A 19,317-nucleotide genomic window follows, 5' to 3' on the forward strand; every position below is an offset into this window, starting at 1 on the left:
TCAAGGCTGGCCCTATTGAAAGTACCCACAACTCCACCCTTCGGCTACATTCGCCTTATTTACACTTATTAGAGAAATTACACGAGGAACAAATTATGTAATTATGCAATGATAATAAAATATTAGACAACTATGCAGATGTGAGGAAGGCTAAATGTCAGTTTTCTAATACCACAGATGTTCTAAATGCCCGAATAATGATAGCTGTATTTGGAGACCTATGAAGGGATTGCTTAACCCAGCAAGTATTAATAAGGATATTAAATAGAGAGTGTATTTTAGATACAATCATTGGCCTTGACATAACCAGAGAGAGACATGACCGATGCTGGGGGAATAATCGACAAAAATGCCAATGGTGATCTGTTTTACTCTCTGCATTCTACCTTGGGGACAGATGATGGACTAGGAAAGCAGTCTTAAGAGACAATTAGCTGTGAGGTTTTTAGGGACATTGCTCCATACTCATGCCATTCAATGTTGTGTCCCATTAAGAGGCCATCATTTGGATATTAGAGTGAGATATGAAGATTTGTGCACAGCAGCAGGAGATATGAGAACACACATTCACAATGACCAATGAGACTTGGAACACACATTTTGGAGGAAAGTGTTAGCCAGCGCATTCTCTAGGGAACTAGGGGATGAGGTTGGGAACTAGATGCTATCTTGCCACTAACCAGCCACATGACTTTAGGCAAGTAACCAAGCCTCTCTGGGCCTCACTCAGTTTCTTCCTCTATAAAATACAGACGCAAAAACCTCGGATAGTCCCTAAGGTTTCTTCCAGCTCTGTCATTCTCTCTTTTAGTTGGTAAGGTTGTTCCTCGGTTTCTGTTTGGAAATGTGGATTCGTTTTTTCAGGCCACTAGGGTACCTGTGAGCGCAACATCCTAATCCAAGCCTCTTGGCTGTTTTAAATGATTCTCCTTCCTCTCCTGAACATGGAAATGCATAAAACATCTTAACATCATTTTTTGGTTGAAATTTGTGATTTCATAAGTGTAAAGAGCTCCCAGTGAGGAAATTCCCTCAACCAATACAGAACAGCAGCTGTTCTATAATGTACTGCTTTAGATAGGTTATGTCACCAAGCCAGCCTCTGTGAAAAGAATCACTTGAGTCTAAGTCTTCCTGACTCCGAGGTCTGTCCACATCTACTACTCTTTATGGCCTCTCTTAACACCTATACCAACTTCTGTCTATAACAGGGGCCATCCCATGGAGCATGTATGGGGGTAAGCCTGACCCCAGCCCCTTCCATGGGTGACATGTGCTCTGGTTCCTTGCCAAAAGACATATACCAAGTAATTCCCCAGTTGATAAATAGTCAAAGGGTATGAACAGGCAGTTTTCAGATGAAGAAATTAAAGCTATCTATAGTCATATGAAAAAATTCTCTAAATCACTATTGATTAGAGAAATGCAAATCAAAACAACTATGAGGTACCCCCTCACACCTATCAGATTGGCTAATATGACAGAAAAGGAAAATGATAAATGTTGGAGAAGATGTGGAAAAATTGGGACACTAATGCATTGTTGGTGGAGTTGTGAATTGATCCAACCATTCTGGAGAGCAATTTGGAACTATGCCCAAAGGGCTATAAAACTCTGCATACTCATTGATCCAGCAATACCACTACTGGATCTGTATCCCAAAGACATCATTTTAAAGGGAAAAGGACTTATGTGTACAAAAATATTTATAGCAGCTCTTTTTTGTGGAGGCAAAGAATTGGAAATTGACAGGAAATTGAGGGGATGTCCATCAATTGGGGGAATGGCTGAACAAGTTGTGGTATATGAATATAATGGAATACTATTGTTCCATAAGAAATGATGAACAGGCGGATTTCAGAAAACCTGGAAAGACTCACATGAACTGATGCTGAGTGAAGTGAGCAGAAACAGGAGCACATTGTACACAGTAATAGCAACGTTGTGTGATGATCAACTTTGATAGACTTAGCTCTTCTCAGAAATATAATGATCCAAGACAATTCTAAAAGACTCATGATGGAAAATGCTATCCACATCCAGAGAAAGAACTATGGAGTCTGAATGCAGATACTATTTTCACTTTTTTCTTTGTTTTTTTTTTTGTGGCTTTTCCCTTTTGTTCTGATTCTTCTTTCACAACACAACTAATGTGGAAATATCTTTACGTAATTGTACACGTATAACCTATATCAGATTGCTTGCCGTCTTGGGGAGGGGGACGAGAGAGAGGAAGGGAGGGAGAAAAAAATGTTAAACTCAAAATCTTATAAAAATAAATGTTGAAAACTGTCTTTACATGTGATTGGAAAAAAATAAAATACTATTTACCAAAAAATAAAAAATAAAATGAAAGATGTCTACAACCAGGGACCTCAAAATATTATGTGGTTCAAGCTCTCTGCCTTCAGGATGTTTAGTTATTACTATCTCTGTTTTATACGTGAGGTAACTGAGGTCCCTAGAAATGAAATGACTTGTACACACCTAGTTAACTTACTTATTTCCTATGATACTAGCCATTTAAATTAAATTAAATTCACCCTTCCTTCCCATTACAAATATCTGGTTTTAAAACTGTAGCCCCAAACAGGAAAGAGAAATTATAAGAGACTTATTAAGGTTGAACTGTTTACATTCCTGCATGGAAAGATGATATTTGTAACTCATGAGACCTTTGTCAGTATTAGGGTAGTTGGAGGGGAAAAAATTATATGTGTGTATAGATAGATAGAGGGCACAGGGTGAGTTGAAGATGAAGGGGTCATACCTGGAGAATAAAATTAAGGGGTGAGAGAAGATTATACTAGGAGAAAGAGAAAGGGAGAGGTAGAACAGGGTAAATTATCTCACAAAAAAACAGAAAAGAAAAGGCTCTTACAGTGAAGGGGAAACAGGGGAAGGTGAGAGGGAATGAGTGAATCTTACTCTCACAGGATTTGACTTAAGGAGGGAATAACATACACACTCAATTGTGCACCCTATAGGAAAATAGAGGGGGAAGTGGACAAGAGAGTAGGGAGATGATAGAGAGGAGGGCAGATTGGGAAAGGGGGTAATCAGAAGCAAATACCTCTGAGGAGGGACAGGGTCAAAAGAAAGAATAGAATAAATGGGGGGGGGCAGGATAGGGTTAAGGGAAATAGAGTTAGTTTTTCACAGTGTGTCTACTATGGAAGTGTTTTGCATAATTGCACATGTATAATCTATATTGAGTTGTTTACCTTATCAATGAGGGTGGGTGGGGAGGAAGGGAGAAAATTTGGAACCCAAATTTTTAAAAACACATATTTTAAAAAAATGTTTTCACATGCAACTGGGAAATAAGAAATACAGGAAATGGGATACAAAAATCTATCCTGCCATACATGAAACTGGAAGGGGAAGGGGATAAGGGGGGGGGAGAGATAGAAGGGAAGGCAGACTAGGGGAAGGGGTATTCAGAATGCATGCTATCTTGGGGTTGGTGGAGGGGCGAGATGGGGTGAAAATTTGGAACTCAAAATCTTATGGAAGTAAATGTTGAAAACTAAAAATAAATAAATTTGTTAATAAAAAACAACTGTAGCCCCAAATTAAGCAGAAAGGAATCAATCCCTAGTTAGCTCCTGTTTTCAGTCTTTGTGCCCACCACCTTGCCCATTTTTCACTTTTACATCCCCATGAGAAATTGCCTTTCCAATTTTTCTGCAAGTGAAAATAAGCATTTGCCCCAGGGCACAAAGTTAGTGGGCAAGCTGGGACCAAGATGAAGGCCTCTAGTCCAGCTTCGGCATAATTCCCTCTAATCAATACCTGCCCAAAACAGCCAAACGAGAGAGTCTGAAAACCAAAGGCTACAGGCCAATGTGAAACACAGTTACCTGCTCCCCCTAGGTGAGAGATTCTTCTCAAAGTTTAGGAAAGAAGGAAAAGTCAAATGATTTCTCTTAAGTGATAGTGGGAAACAAGTTAGTCTAGATTAATGATTAATGACTGGTAACACAAGCCAATGACTACAGATAACATCCTAGAGGAAAGGAGAAGGGAAGGACCAAACAGAAACTACTCTAGAAGAAAAAGAATGATTTGACTGTCATATAGATGAAACTTAAAAAAAAACACAACTCTGACTCCGTTGCATTGTCAAAATGATTATGATCTGGTCCAGGAAAACAACAGACAATTCGATGTAGTAGCTATGAGATATAATGGTATAAGGCTCGACAGGCAGTGTGGTATAATGGTCTTCTGGATTCCCTAGAACTGGATAAACTGGAGCTCAAATCTTTCCTTATACACTTAGTAAATGGGTGATCCTAGGCAACTCACTTAACCTCTGGACATGTTTCTTCATTGGTCCAACAGGCATAGCAATTTATACATTAACAACAACTTTGTAAAAACAAACAACATTGAAAGTCGTAAGAACGTTGATCATTCCAATGACCGACCATGACTGAGAGAGGGGATTGATCACTATTAAAGCATGTTCTCACCTCTTGACAGAGAGGTGACAGATTTAAGGTGCAGAGCCAATACTGTGGTTGTTAGAGAGATTTTGTATGTTTGTTTGGTGGGGTGGGAAAAGGAGGAAAAAATGGATTTTTGTTCATTGAAAAAAATTTAATTAAAAAAATTAAATTGTGTCTCCCTCACAGGGTGTCAGTTTATATAACACATGTAACAAGCCTTAGAGCACTATATAAATGCCAGTCACTGTCACTATTGTGCTGACTTTATTTCTACCATGAATGTACAAGTGCCACTTACTCTAGGCAATAATCGCCAATCTAGATGTCTCTTTTTTCTTCCAAATTGTGATAAGGTAAAAATTAAATAAATTATAATTATATGTATAATATATAAAATTTGAAAAGTTTGCTAATTTCCACCACTTCTTTACCCTTTCTATTAATGCTTATATATTTTTATTAAGTTTTGGGTAAGATGTGAACCAAATGGGGGGAGAGAGTAGAATTTGAAAAGATTCTCAATGGTTAAACTACATACAATTTCTAGAGAGCCATCACCCCACATCTGATCTGTTGATGAGACTCAATGCTTAGCTGATCGGGGCCTTGAATATCAGGCGTATAGTCCATACATACAGGGTTGTGCTTGAGGCCTTTTCAGATTAGACAGGACCCAACAGAACTTCCTCTCTCATGATACAACCTTCAGGAACCTACAGCCACCTCCATACCACAATGGGGCTTCAGAAGACAACTTCAGTGGAAGGATCCCAGAAAGCATCAAAATAAATTTAAACCTTTTTTTAAATTAAATTTTTTTCAATGAACAAAAACCCCCACCATTTTTTCTCTGCCCCTCCCCATCACTGAAAAAGAAAAACAAAACCCCAGTAACAACAACCATACCTTGAGTCTATCACCTTTCTGTAAGGAGGTGGGTAGCATACTTCAATCATGATTGGGCCTCTCAGAGTCATAATTAGTTATTCTTTATTTTTACAATGCTGTTCTTATTATATAAATTGTTCTCCTGGTTCTGCTCCCTTCACTCTCAAATCAGTTTATACAAGTCTTTCTAGGTTTTTCTGAAACTATTTCTTACAGCACAATAGTATTCCATTACATTCATCTACCATAAAAATGTTTGTTTGTTCTTTTTAATGGCAAGTACAACCTAGGCCTTTGTACAGAAAGTTCCTCCTTTTTAAAAAAAATCATTGGGAAAGCATTAAATATTTATCCTTACTATTTCTTTTAATCTATGTGAAAGTTATAGTTAAAGATTTGTGACTTCCTTTAAAAAAATCTAAGATTTTTATTTTCATTGCCTTCTTTGGTTGGACTTTTTGTTCACCTGAAAGTCACCTGAAATTTGATCAGATGACTTAAAGTAGATTTATTCTTTTATCTTTTATTCCCTACTTATTCTTTGTTCCTTCCTATACAATCTATTATAGGGCAATGTGAGGCAGAGTTTATAGAAGAAAGACCACTGAGCTTAGTCCTTCAGAAGTCCTAAGTTCCAGTCTTTTTTCTGCCTCAAGGAGTAGCTATCCAGACTTGGCAATTTAGTTAGCTCCTCTGCATCCAGGTTGGCTCAACTGTATAATGGAGATAAATAACATGTGTACTCCTTACTGCACAGGATATTTTGAGAGACAAAAATGGACATGCAAAGCATTGAGATACAATGTTCTGATCTACTGAAATATCAGCTCTTCATGTGACTGAACTTCCTTTGAACATTAAAAATAACTTGATGATTGCAGTTGATAAGCAGGTGTTAAAAGAAACCAAGAATCTCTAGACCAGGGTATCTTAACCTTTCAGGGTGTGTCATATTCAGATCCCTTTGGCAGTCTGGGAAAACTTATGGACCCCTTCTCAGGATAATGGTTTTTAAAAAATTAATAATTAAACGAAATGGTAAATTTCAGTTACAGGTTATTCAAAATAAAGATGTGATTTTTTTTACCCCAATTCATGTCCCCCTTTGGAGTCCCTGGGCCCCAGGTTAAGAACTCCTGCTCTAGACTAATGGTGGACAGAAATATCCATTTCAATAACCAAATACTCCTGGCCAACTAACTCAGGGAATCCCCTAAAGAAACTAGGAACAATTAAATCACAGTTATTTTTATATGGAGGCTATGGAAAGTGACCCTCTAGTCAAAATAGTTTTTATAACTAAGGAGGTAAAGGTCTAGCAAGTCTAATTTTTGATAATAAGCAGTTTACTTAAAGAATGATTAATTAGCATATCTAGCACCAGAAGCAGTCTATGAATTCCTATCTCTCCTTTAAAGCCCAACTCAAATGGAATATACCTCTTCCAGGAAGGCTGCCCTGGTCCTCATGGTAGGTACCAACCTTGTTCACCTCAGACCTTAAAAAGCACTTTGCTTTACAACTCTCTAATACATTTAACACATAATAGTGTATATCATAGTTAGCCACCATTTTCTTTGAGGGATGGATATGCTATTATTTTTTTGGGGAGGTGGGAGCTCTGGGTAAGAAAATTCCTTCAAAGCACATTGCTTTGCAATTCTCTAATACATTTATCATATAATACTGTGTGTCATAGTTATCTCATGTTTTCTTTGGGGGGCTATTATTATTTTGTGTGGGGAACTTTGGGTAAGGAAATTCCCTCTTATTAATGAAGATTAACATTTATTTTACAACTTATAGTCTTAGAGGGTTGCCTGAAGGCAATGAGAAGGCAGGTGCCTTGACACACTTGAATGCAAATATTCCTGACTCCCAGGCAAGCTTTTTTTTTTTTATCTCATCCTGCCTTTATATCTGTATTTGTGTCTTTATTCTCCTACTATATCATAAGATCAGGGATTGAGCCATAGCCAAACCTCTGTATCTCTCACGAGCCCAAGAGCCATGGTGCCTATGGTCTGAACCTACCTTTAATCAACATTTGTGGAATTGTTGTTCAGAGAGGTAAAATGACTGATCAAGGTCACACAAGATGTCAACCTAGGTCTTCTGATTCCAAGTCCTATGCTCTTTCTCCTACACTTTTAAGTCAGATCTAGAAATGACCCTGAGATATCCATAGTCACATGAAAGGCTAAGTGCTATGGACATTATGTCACCTTTCATCATGCTCTCCTAGAACTCAATCTTTCTTGGGTAGTAAATACAATCTGATTCAATCCAATCTAACAATCATTTATTAAGCACCTACTATGTGCAAGGCTTTCTACTAGGAGCCGGGAACACAAAGGAAAAATAGCAAAATCCCTGCCCTCCAGGAAATTCCATTCCAATGAAGAGACCCAGCATATAAATAGATATATGTTCCTTGTCTGTAAAAAGAGGGGATTGGACCACATAAACTCATATGTTTCCTATCTAACTCTAAACATGGTCATTTGAGGAGGGAGAGACCACTAAGCGGGAGGGGAATATAGGAAAAGTTTCCTAGGAGGTGGCACTCAAGGTCAGTGAGCTTTGAAGTAAGATAAGGATTCTAAAAGGTGGAAGGGAGGAGGGAATATATTTCAGGCACAGGCTGTGCAAAGGAATGGTGACAGGAAATGGGATTTTGAACTGGAGGGACAGCAAGTAGGACCGTTCAGTTGGAATGCAGGGAAAAAATGTGTGGAAAGCCTGTAAAGGTAGGCTGGGCTTAGATTGTGAAAGTTAGAGAGAGATGAAATGACAAACTGGAAGACAAAATTTCTAAATTTTCATGAGAAAAGTCTGAATTAGATAAAAAGCATTTATTAAATGCCTACTACAGGTGAGCATTGTGCAAAATGCTAGATATAAAATATTTTTAAGTAAATCGACAGGTAACCTTCATGTTAGAGGAACCTATGGCATGAAGGAGATGGAGTAGTGTCCCACTTTGTGTCGAAAATTATGGAATTTGGAGTTGTAAAAGACTTGAATGATTATCTAGCCCCACATTTTACACATGAGGGAACTTAGCCCTATATTCTTGAACATCCACCTCTAAACCCGGTAAACCTTCTTTATTAAATGACTTGGCACTCTCACACAACAAGTATCACAAAATCTCCACCACTTGCCACCCCTCCCCATAAAAGCCTTCTATTACCAATAAGGCCATGCTATTCATATGTTAGTAATGACAGCTGTACCTGGGAGCTCCCTTTAAACCAGAATCTATTCCTGGTTGCTGACATGAACTGACAGACAGGAGCATGACTGGGCAGAATAGCAGCCACGTCATGAGAGGCCAGTCTGGGTTTAACTCCACCTTGGGAAATTTTGTCTAGAAGTTCTGTCACTAGAATTAATGGGCCCTGTAGGTCTAACCTGGATCTGGCTTTAAGAAGTAAGGGGAAAAAAACATGAATCAAAACCAGCATTTTCTAGTGAGTCACCATGAGTCAAGTCTCAGAACCTCATAAGCAGATAGACGGCTCAGAAGAGGCCAGAGGGTCAATGAAAAAGGGCAGCTCTGATGTTGTGGCTTCAATCAGCTCCAAGGCAGCTCATCAGTCATTAGAATTCCAAAAAGAGAGTGTACTCTCTGCTCCGAAGGCGCAAATCTGTTGAAGATCAGCACTGTGTGCCTGATTCAATCTAAGATGCCTGTGATCAATCCAAACGTATCTCACTGTAAACTTAAATCTTAAGGTAGACAACCCTAGAGCCAACCCAAGTATCCTATTGAAGTCCTTTTCATGAAGAATGATCTGGTGCTTAGCCAAACCTCCTCAACCAGCATTCCATGCAAGAGATTTATAGGATCATAGATTTAGAGCTTGAAGAGGTCTTAGAGGACATAGAGTCCAACCTCCCTCCTCCATTTTACAGATGGGAAAATTGAGGCACAGAGAGATTAAATGAGTGCCCAGGGTCACACCACAAGTAAGCATCTGAGGCAGGATTAGAACTCAGTTCTTCCTGACTCCAAGTCCAGCACTCTTAACATTGCACCACCTAGCTGGAGTTGGGTTAGAGGTTTTTGCTGTTTGTCCTTCATTCTCCAAGGGAGGGAAGGACAGGGTGTGGTCCACCTGGAGGAGGAAACGCCTGAATTGTTAGGTGATTAGTGCCCAGCCAGATTTACACAGTCAACTCATGGCTTGTGAGTGGAGAGCTGTGAGCTTTGGGGGGAATTTGCCATTTTCCCCTAAGTAGCAGAAAAAAATCTGGTGCAAAACCAGCTAAAAGTCACTGAGAGAGAAGAAATGCCTTCTAGACCTCTCTTCTTAACCTCATCTGTGTCACGGACCCCTTTGACAATCCAGTGAAGTCTATGGACCTCTTCTCAGAATCATATTTTAAACTCATAAAAGAAAATACAGAATTACAAAGGATTTTTTATCAAAACATTTTTTAAAAAACCAATTTTATGAGCCCTAAATTAAGAACCCCCTGGTTTAAAGGATGGCAGTATCCAGGTCTAGAAGTGCAAAACTCACCAAAGTGGGACAGCAAAGCTCCACGTTTTCAGCTTACTCACAAGATCTTTGATTATCAGCCTCATGTCCCAAATGGTGGTGATTCTGACATCAGACTACAGTGAGAAGGTCATCTAAATAAGCAGAGTGGGCATCTCTAGAATTTCTCAGGGGATCAAGAAAAGAAATCAAGTATTGGCAAATATGTAGATTTGGGGTTCTTTTATGGAGGCTAGGATGGTACCAAAAGACAATACGTCAAGGACAGGTGATGCACAAGAGAGGTGGAGCCAAAATAGCAGAGTGAAGCCAGGGACACACCTGAGCTCTCCCAAATTCCCCTCCAAACAACTTTAATATAACTTAAATGAATTCTGAAGTGGCAGAAGCAACAAAAGGATGAGGTGAGCCCAAGATAACTTGGAAGGTCAGCAAAAAAAAAAGGTCTGTCTCGCTGGGGAGGGAGTGGAGCCCTAGTCCAGCTCAGGTTGTGCCCTGGCAAGCTGGCAGCAGGCCTTGGGGGTGACTGAATCTGTAGTGGCAGTAGTGGCAGTGGTGGCTCTTAGAGATCTCAGCCCACAGACATTCAAAGGAGTGGATAATTGGTCAGAAAGAGATTACAGGGGACCCTTTGCCGGCCCTGTGTGTCCATATTAGGTTCCAGTTCACAGTCCCAGGGTGAGGAAGAGCACTAGCATGAGCAGGGACCCTGGTCACAGTTCCAGGGCGGAAAAAAGTGCTTCCAGTCACTTACAGATCAGAGCGCAACTAAGGAGTGCAGTGATCACATATCTCCTTAGATCATACAACCTTGGAAGAATTTAAAATTTGCCAACCCCCAGAAGTAGCTCTGAAAACAGTGGCATGAAAAAGTTGAAGCTTGGGATAGTGCCTCCTCCACCCTGGGAGCAGAGCCCAACTTTAACATAAAGTTAAAAGTCAAGAAATAGACTGGAAAATTGAGCAAACAACAAAAAAAGAACTTGACTATGGAAAGTTACTATGGTGACAGGGAAGATCAAAACACAAACTCAGAAGAAGATAACAATGTCAAAACAGATACTTGCAAAGCCTCAAAGAAAAATGTGAATTGGTCTCAAACCCAAAAGAATTCCCAGAAGAGCTCAAAAAGGATTTTAAAAATCAAATAAGAGAGAGAGAGAAATAATTGGGGAAAGAAATGAGAGCAATGGCAAGAAAATCATGAAAAAAGAGTCAACAACTTGGTAAAATTGCCTTTAGATTGTGAGAGTTAGACATATATATTAAAAACATACTAAAATATACTAAAGAAAAATATGCTAAAGAAAATAACACCTTAAAAAACAGAATGGGGCAGGCATTAGGAACCCGCAGCCTTGAGGTTGCATGTGGCCCTCTAGGTCCTCAACTGTGGCCCTTTGACTGAATCCAAACTTCACAGAACAAATAAAACAATAAAACAAAATTAAAATAATGAATAAAAGAAGAAAGTGTGAAATATCTCATTGGAAAAACAACTAATCTGGAAAATAGATCCAGGAGAGATAATTTAAGAATCATTGGACTATCTGAAAGCTATTATCAAAAAAAGAGCCTACCTATAATATTTCAGGAAATTATCAAGGAAAAGTGCACTGATATCCTAGAATCAAAGGGTAAAATAGAAATCAAAAGAATTCACCAATCACCTCCTAAAAGAGATCCCAAAATGAGAACTCCCAGGAATATTGTAAACAAATTACAGAGCTCTCAGGTCAAGGAAAAAATATTGCAAGCCGCCAGAAACAATTAAAATATCATGGAGCCACAGTCAGAATTACACAGGTTTAGCAGCTTCTTTGTTAAAGGATCAGAGGGTGTAGAATATGATAATCCTGAAGGCAAAGAAGCTAGGATTACAACCAAGAGTCACCTACTCAGCAAAACTGAATATAATCCTTCAAGGGAAAAAATGGGTATTCAATGAAATAGAGGACTTTCAAACATCTCTGATGAGAAGACCAGAGCTGAATAGAAAATTTGATTACATGGGAAGTTGATACTCTTAACTCCAATGAATTTTATCATTATTAGGACAGTTAGAAGGCGTATACATAGACAGAGGGCATGGGTATAAGTTGACTATGATGGAACGATAGCTAAAAAAATAAAATTAAGGAGTAAGAAAGAGGAATGCACTGGGAGAAGGAGAAAGGGAGAGGTAGGATGGAGTAAATTTTCTCACATGAAAGAGACATGAAAGAGCTTTGACAGTAAAGAGGAAGATGGGGGGAGTGCAATGCTTGAACCTTACTTTCATCATAATTGACTGAAAAAGGGAATGACATACACATTCAGTTGGGTATAGAAGTCTATCTTACCATGGAGGGAAGTAGAAGGGGATGGAGATAAGAGAAGTGGGAGGGGAGAGGGGAGAAAGGCAGATTTGGGGAAGCAGTGGCCAGAAGCAAAACACTTTTGAGAAGAGACAGCATGAAAGGAGAGAGAAGGGAAAAAAGGGAAAAAATAGTATGGAAGAAAATACACAGTAATCATAACTGTGAATGTGAATGGGGTGAGCTCACCCACAAAACGAGCAGATAGCAGAGTGAATTCAAAACCAGAATCCTACAAAACTGGTGGGGGGGGGGGAACTTACACCAAGTTTCTCTGATAAAGGTCTCATTTCTCAGGTATATAGAGAACTCAGTCAAATTTATAAAAAATAAGAGGTCATTCCCCAAGTAATAAATGGTCAAAGGATATGAACAGGTACTTTCAGAAGAAGAAATCAAAGCTATCTCTGATCATATGAAAAAAATGCTCTAAATCACTACTGATTAGAGAAATGCAAATTAAAATGACTCTGAGGTACTACCTCACACCTATCATGTTAGCTAATGTGACAGAAGAGGAAAATGACAAATTTTGGAAGGGATGTGGGAAAATTGAGACACTAAAGCACTGGTCTGGAAAGCAATTTGGTACTATGCCCAAAGGACAATCAAACTGTGCATACTCTTTGAGCCAGCAATACCACTACTAGATCTGTATCCCAGAGAGATTTTTTAAAAAGGGAAAGTACTTATATGTACAAAGATAATTATAGCAGTTCTTTTTGTGGTGGCAAAGAATTGGAAATTGAGGGGATGCCCATCAGTTGGGAAATGGCTTAACAAGTCAAAGTATAGGATTATGATGGAGTATTACTATGCTATAAGAAATAATGAGTAGGACGCTTTCAGGAAAACCTAATTAGATTACATGAAGTGATACAAAGTGAAGTGAGCAGAACCAGGAGAACATTGTACATAATAACAGCAATATTCTAATAATGATCAACTGTGAATGGCTTAGCTATTCTCAGCAATACCATGATCCAAGATAATTCCAAAGGACTTATGATGAAAAATGCTATCCCTCTCTAGAGAAAGAACTAATGCAGTCTGAATATATATCAAAGCATACTTTTTTTACTTTCTTTATTTTTCTTGGGAGTTTTTTTTGGTCTGTTTTTTCTTTCACAACATGACTCAGATGGAAATATGTTTTGCATGACTGCACATGTATAGCCTACATCAAATTGCTTGTCATCTCAGGGAGGGGTAGGGGAGGAAAAGAGGGAGAGAATTTGGAACTCAATTTTTAAAAAATGAATGTTTAAAATTATTTTTACATATAATTAGAAAAAATAATATTAAAAAAAAGAATGTGTGATGCAGGTCACATTCCTCTATAACTTGGGAAATGTCAGTGTAACCTGAGGCTTAGAGGGGTTAGGTGACTTGCCTATGGTTACACAGCTAATAATTGTCAGAGGTGGGATCTGAACCCAAGACTTCCTGATTCCAAGTACCACACTCCATGAGGCCCAGTATTCTATACTTCCTACTCTGGTCCAGAAAGGCATCAGTCTTTGGTTCAGGAAGTCAATGGGTTAGATAAATCTTAGTAGAAATTTTTGTATCCAAATGTTACAGATGGTGTAGAGAAAGATTGTTATTGTTTGTCCTTCACTCTCAAAAAGGACCATGGCATCAGGAAAGTATTGTCATGACTTGCAAGTGAATTGGATTCAAGTGAGATGGGGCTATGCAGAGTCATCAGTTTCACTCTCTTCCCCCAGAGCAATTTTAGTCCAGTGGCAAGATACAGATCAGGACAACTGGAGATGGCCCCAGATGCAGTGGGAGACCTTCGCCTTTTGGACCTGGAGACCTCACTCTAGACCCCACACTAAGCTGTTATCTTTGTCAAGTCACTAATCCCCATTGGGCCTCACTTTCCTCATTTGCAAAATTTAAAGGGTAGATTAGATGATATGTAAATTCCTTTCCACAACTCTGATGCAAGGAACAAAATCCATAGATTATTCTTCAAACTCATTTCAATTACTAGCCTCAACTTCTTACCAAACCTTTATAATAACAGCATTGCTATGGAGGAACCAATGGGATAGCTGGTCTAAGTCTCACTTCCTCTCCTTCCCTTCCACCCTCTGGTAGAGTTGCACATGAGTTGGAACATGCCCCAAAGCAGGGCAACCAATGAAAGAAAGAGACACAAGGATCTCTGTCATAATTTAGAATTTGCTGTAATTATCTTTTGGTCAGTATTTCCTGACCCTGTGTATCTAAAAAAGACATGTGGTGGATGTGTAGTGGGTTAAGCCCAAGAGGAAACAAGATTCTTACTACCTGTACAAATCAGTTCTTCTCACTGAGCCTGTTTCTTCATCTGTAAAATGTGGAGTTTGAATGTGATTGTAGATTTAGAGCTCCAAGAGAACTCAGAAGTCATCTAAGCCAACCCCTTTTATTTTACCGGTGAGGAAACTGAGGCCCAGAGATGTTAAGCGATTTACACAAGGTCACACAGTTAGTAATTGTCAGTCAGGAGCTTAATTTAGATTCTCTGACTCCAGACCCAGCACTCTTTCCCAGCAATAAACTGCCTCACCAGATGAGTTCCATTATACCTTCCAGTTGTAAAATTCTAGGATCCCTACAGGATAAGAACACTTTTTTCCACACATAGACTGCCCTGGGTCAGATGTTGGCAGTTGGTAACCAAGAGATTTGTTTTTATTTACTCAAGGGCAGGTGCAGCAAATAGTCTACAGAGGAGGCAATTGTGATCAATCCTGCTTCCCATGGTAACTGTCAAGGACACAAATCAATTGCCACTCCTTACATGGAATGTTGAAATGTGATATTCTGGCCTTCCTGGAACCTTTTAGCCACAAAAAAGGTTTTTTGTTTTTACAAACAAACATTTGTCAGTGGTGGATGGAAACTTTTAGGGATTACACACATATACATATGCACAAACACATCTATATTTGTATGTATATATAGTATATATCTATGTATTTATCTGGAGGAGAGAGAGAGAGAAAAGAAGAAGAAGAAGAAGAAGAAGAAGAAGGAAAGAAGAAAAAGAAGAAGAAGGAGGAGGAGGAAGAGGAGGAAGAGGGGGAAGAGGAGGAGGAGGAGAGACAGAGAGAAAAGACAAAGAGAGAGAAGAGAGACGGAGAGAGAAAAGGAAGATGGAAAATGCTAGTCTAAATTATCTGTGTGTTCTAACTTTTGTGAGAAAATCCTCAATGTAAATATAATTCCTGCCACTATAAAAAGTCCAACAAACATTTATTAAGGGGGGATGCAAATGAACCCCTCTAAAAAGTTACCAGACAAGGAAATAGAAAGCACCTTCCCTTTAGTGTGGATTCCATCCCCTTTTCCCACACTAATCACCTCCCTATTGATAAGTCAACACAAACGCCAGTCTTCTCCTTGGTTCACTTCACAGACATCTTACAAACCACGTCTTTCCCATTGTGGGGTCTCAGGCCCCTTCACTTTAAAAGTCAACTTGCTCCTAGTCTGTTTCAGCCCGCTGCCCCACTTCCTCCCCCGAGTTTCTCCAGGGTTTACAGGTTTCTTAATGTCCCCATTAAGTGTGGGTAAATTATAGGGGCCCAGCCATTCAAGAGTGGAAATTGTTCCAGGAGGGTCAGATACCCTGCCAGAGAAGAACATGATCAGCCCGCAGAAAGGCGCAAAGGAGAAAGAGAGGGTGCCTACACGACAAGCCAGCTTGAGCCTGCCCTCCTGCCCTCTCCTCCTCCCTCCTAAGTCCACAGAGAGGCTCAGGTTTGCTGGGTGTTGTTCGCCCTCCCTCCCAGCAGAGTTCTGTAGCCTTAGGCACCCAGCTTGCCTCCCTCGCCTCCCAAACAACCACCCTCACAAGGCACCAGGGAACTCACCCAAGAGCTTTCCAAGCAGCAGGGAGAAGATGAGGAGGAAGCCGGGAGTTCTAGAGTTACCTTGGCCCCTCTCAGGCATGATGCTGTCTGGGGCTCCAACCTCACAGGAGCCGGAACGTTTCCTGTTTCCTGCTGCTTTTTTGTCAGCGCTCACTTTCTGAAGGAGATGTGTTTTGAGGGTTTTTAGGAAGTGATGTAATTCTGTAGGAGCCTGTCAGACCAGCAAAGGATTGCAAAAGAGAAGCTTGCTATTCAAGCAAGAGGGATTCGGTGAGCACAGCTCACCCCTGAAAGGTTTCTCCGAAAAGTTTCTCCTCTACACTCGTCCTTAGGCTTTGAGGTCAGTTACAGAGGTTAGTCCCAGGCACCTTAAACCAAGCTCATGCTACCTTCTTGACCTCAACCATCCCAGGGCTGTTGTCCCAGGATTCCTGAACCCACCCTTCACCAAAGGCATAGATAGGCAACACACATCTGGAACAACAGCGATGTTAAAAAGCATTTGCAACATTGCTCCCCCCCGAAGTGTGTTGTTGTTCAGTCATTTCAGTCAGGTCAGCGCTTTGCAACCCCGTTTGGGGTTTTCTTGGCAGAGATACTGGAGTAGTTTGCCATTTCCTTCTCTAGATCATTTTATAGATGAGGAAACTGAGGCAAACAGGGTTAAGTGACTTGCCCAGGGTCACGCAGCTAATAAATGTCTGAGGCCAGATTCGAACTCAGAAAGATGAGTCTTCCTGACTCCAGGCCCCTCACTCTATCCAATGCATTAGCCTGTGTGACCTTGGACAAGTGAATTAACAGCCCTCAGCCTCAGTTTCTCCATCTCTAAAATGAAGTGGCTGGACCAGATGGACTTTAAAGTCCCTTCCAGTTCTGTGTCTATAATCTTATGGGGCTGATGTATTGTTGTTGGCCCTTGGGTACCTCTCCAGAGAGTATACCACACAGAAACTCCTACTGGCTCACACTGACATTTTTTTTCCCAAGAAGAAAATAATACCTCAAAAATTAATGGAGGGTTGGGGTAGGAGGGGAGGAATTCAGTGTTCTCCTTTCTTCCATCCTAGCTGAGAGTATATTTCTCAAACCCTTCAAACCCTCTCAATCTCCGAACAGGACTAGGTTGTAAACCCCAATCAATTTAACCTGTGTGGCAGATGTCCCCCATATGTAGAGCGGGAATGTCGTTGTGTGGCTCAAAGTGAAGAAGAATAGACATTTCTAAGCCTCTTCTCCCTCCACTTTTCTCCAAAGGAGATTTTAATAGGAATTATGTAGTAAATTGGGGGGAAGGGGCAGTAGATGGTAAAGGGAGTAGAGTGTCGGACCTGGAGTCAAGAACACTCATCTCCCTGAGTTCAAATCTAGCCTGAGACACTTACTAGCTGGGTGACCCTGGGCAAGTCACTTGACCCTGTTTGCCTCAGTTTCTTCATCTATAAAATAATCTGGAGAAGGAAATGGCAAACCACTTCAGTATATCTGCCAAGAAAACCTCAAAAGGGATCACAGAGAGTCAGACACAACTGAAAAATGACTTGAACAAAGTAAATTAGGACCGGAGGCTGGCCCCACTTTCTTCCAAATAGAATTTTATCTATCTGTTTCCTTAAATATTATCAATCTAAAGGATGTGATTTTCAAGTTCAAATTAACTTCTGATCATTGTTTCATTAGTTTAGGAGGAAGGAGGAAGCTTTATATCCAAGGCTCAACCTTTTCCCACCAAATACCAATTCCATAATGAACACAAATAGCAATTATCAAAGAAACCAACTTAACCAATTCAATAGCAAAACAGAAATCAGAAAAAGTATACACAGGAGGATATATAACAGACAATGCAGTGAAAAGTCTCTCCCGTTGGGAGTGAGGTAACTCACCTAGCAAAGGGAAAGAGTCCAGATCTCATCCAAGGGGAATTACCCCCAAGTCTCTAGTGTAGCAAGCTGGGGATAGAAACATGATGGAGACCCTCAGCTTTTCTCATGTTGGCTTCTTCCCAGAGTCTTTTCCTTCAGCATCCTAAGTGGAGTTGATATCGACCATCTTCCCTCTCAAAGTTGGAAGCTAGAAGCACCCAAAAGGGTTCAAAGAACCTGGAAAGGACTCACACAGGTGAGGGGCATCGATCTCTACCGATAAGGAAAAAGTCTCACATCAATGGGCTTTGAGGCTGGAATTATATTTCATAGGCACTTACCTGAGTTTGGGGCAGGAGGTAGAGGCAAGGGCTGGGAAAGTGAAGATAGAGTGTTCGGTTTCTTCATTTTTCCAAAAGTTCCTTCAGTTTTAAGATCTATCAATGCATTTGCTCAAAAATGTTTATTGTGAGGGACCAGCAGACAGAGAAATAAGAAGAGAAAGACTGAATGGCCTTCACATGTACCATTCTAACCCTCGATCCTTCTTATTCTGCCTTCCAACCACATACCTGTCCAACTGGCTCCTCTGCTCCATCAATGACACTTCCCCTCCAGCCTCCATGCCCCTTCAAGGGCATTTTCACTCATGCCTGAGGTACTCTCCCTTCTACCGACCTCTTAGAATTCCAACTCAGGTGCCACCTTTTATAAGGAGCCCTTCTTGATTTCCCAGTTCTTGGTGTTCCGTTCTCCCCCAACCTCCACTTGAAATTACTTCACATTTATTTTATATTTAATTATTTATGTACATGTTGGTTCCCTCCCTACCCCCTAAGAATATAAACTACCCAAGGACAAATAACATTTCTTCCTATCCTTAACACGATGCCTAACACATAGTAGGTGATGAATAAATTCTCATTAAATTCATCCTAGATTACATGTTGACAGCATTTTCTAGTACTCTGCTTGGTGTAAATCAGAGCCCTACCTGTTATTCTTTGATTCTAGTCACATCTATTTATTTTTCTTAGCTCACTGCTGCATTAGTCACTGTTCATCACAATGCTCATCCCCAAGAAATAGGTTGGTGAGTCATGGAATGAACAGTTTGTTAATGGATTTACAACATGCATGTTAATGTTTTGACCTGGCAGTCAAATCCAACACTATTCCTTGATAAAATACACGTTTGCATAATGTGGCAGTTTCAAAAAAAAAAAAATCCAGCGGAGCAGCTAGGTGGCGAAGTGGATAGAGCACCCACCCTGAAGTCAGGAGGACCTGAGTTCAAATCCAGCCTCAGACCAAACACTTGACATGTACTAGCTGTGTGACCCTGGGCAAGTCACTTAATCCTGATTGCC

General features: G+C 40.1%; 1 protein-coding gene across 1 annotated transcript in view; it reads right to left on the minus strand.

The window, feature by feature from the left end:
- TMEM154 (transmembrane protein 154) overlaps nucleotides 1-18,588 on the minus strand; it is a 60,323-nt gene extending 41,735 nt beyond the window's left edge. Inside the window, exons 1-2 of the mRNA XM_027866819.1 lie at nucleotides 18,520-18,588; nucleotides 16,083-16,293 (exon numbers count right to left, since the gene is read on the minus strand). Coding sequence (XP_027722620.1) covers nucleotides 16,083-16,293; nucleotides 18,520-18,588 — 280 coding nt within the window. The remainder of the gene's footprint in view (nucleotides 1-16,082; nucleotides 16,294-18,519) is intronic.
- Nucleotides 18,589-19,317: the final 729 nt, after the last annotated feature.

Source organism: Vombatus ursinus, unplaced genomic scaffold, assembly GCF_900497805.2.
Source record: "Vombatus ursinus unplaced genomic scaffold, bare-nosed wombat genome assembly UNPS02014784.1, whole genome shotgun sequence".
NCBI lineage: Eukaryota > Metazoa > Chordata > Mammalia > Diprotodontia > Vombatidae > Vombatus > Vombatus ursinus.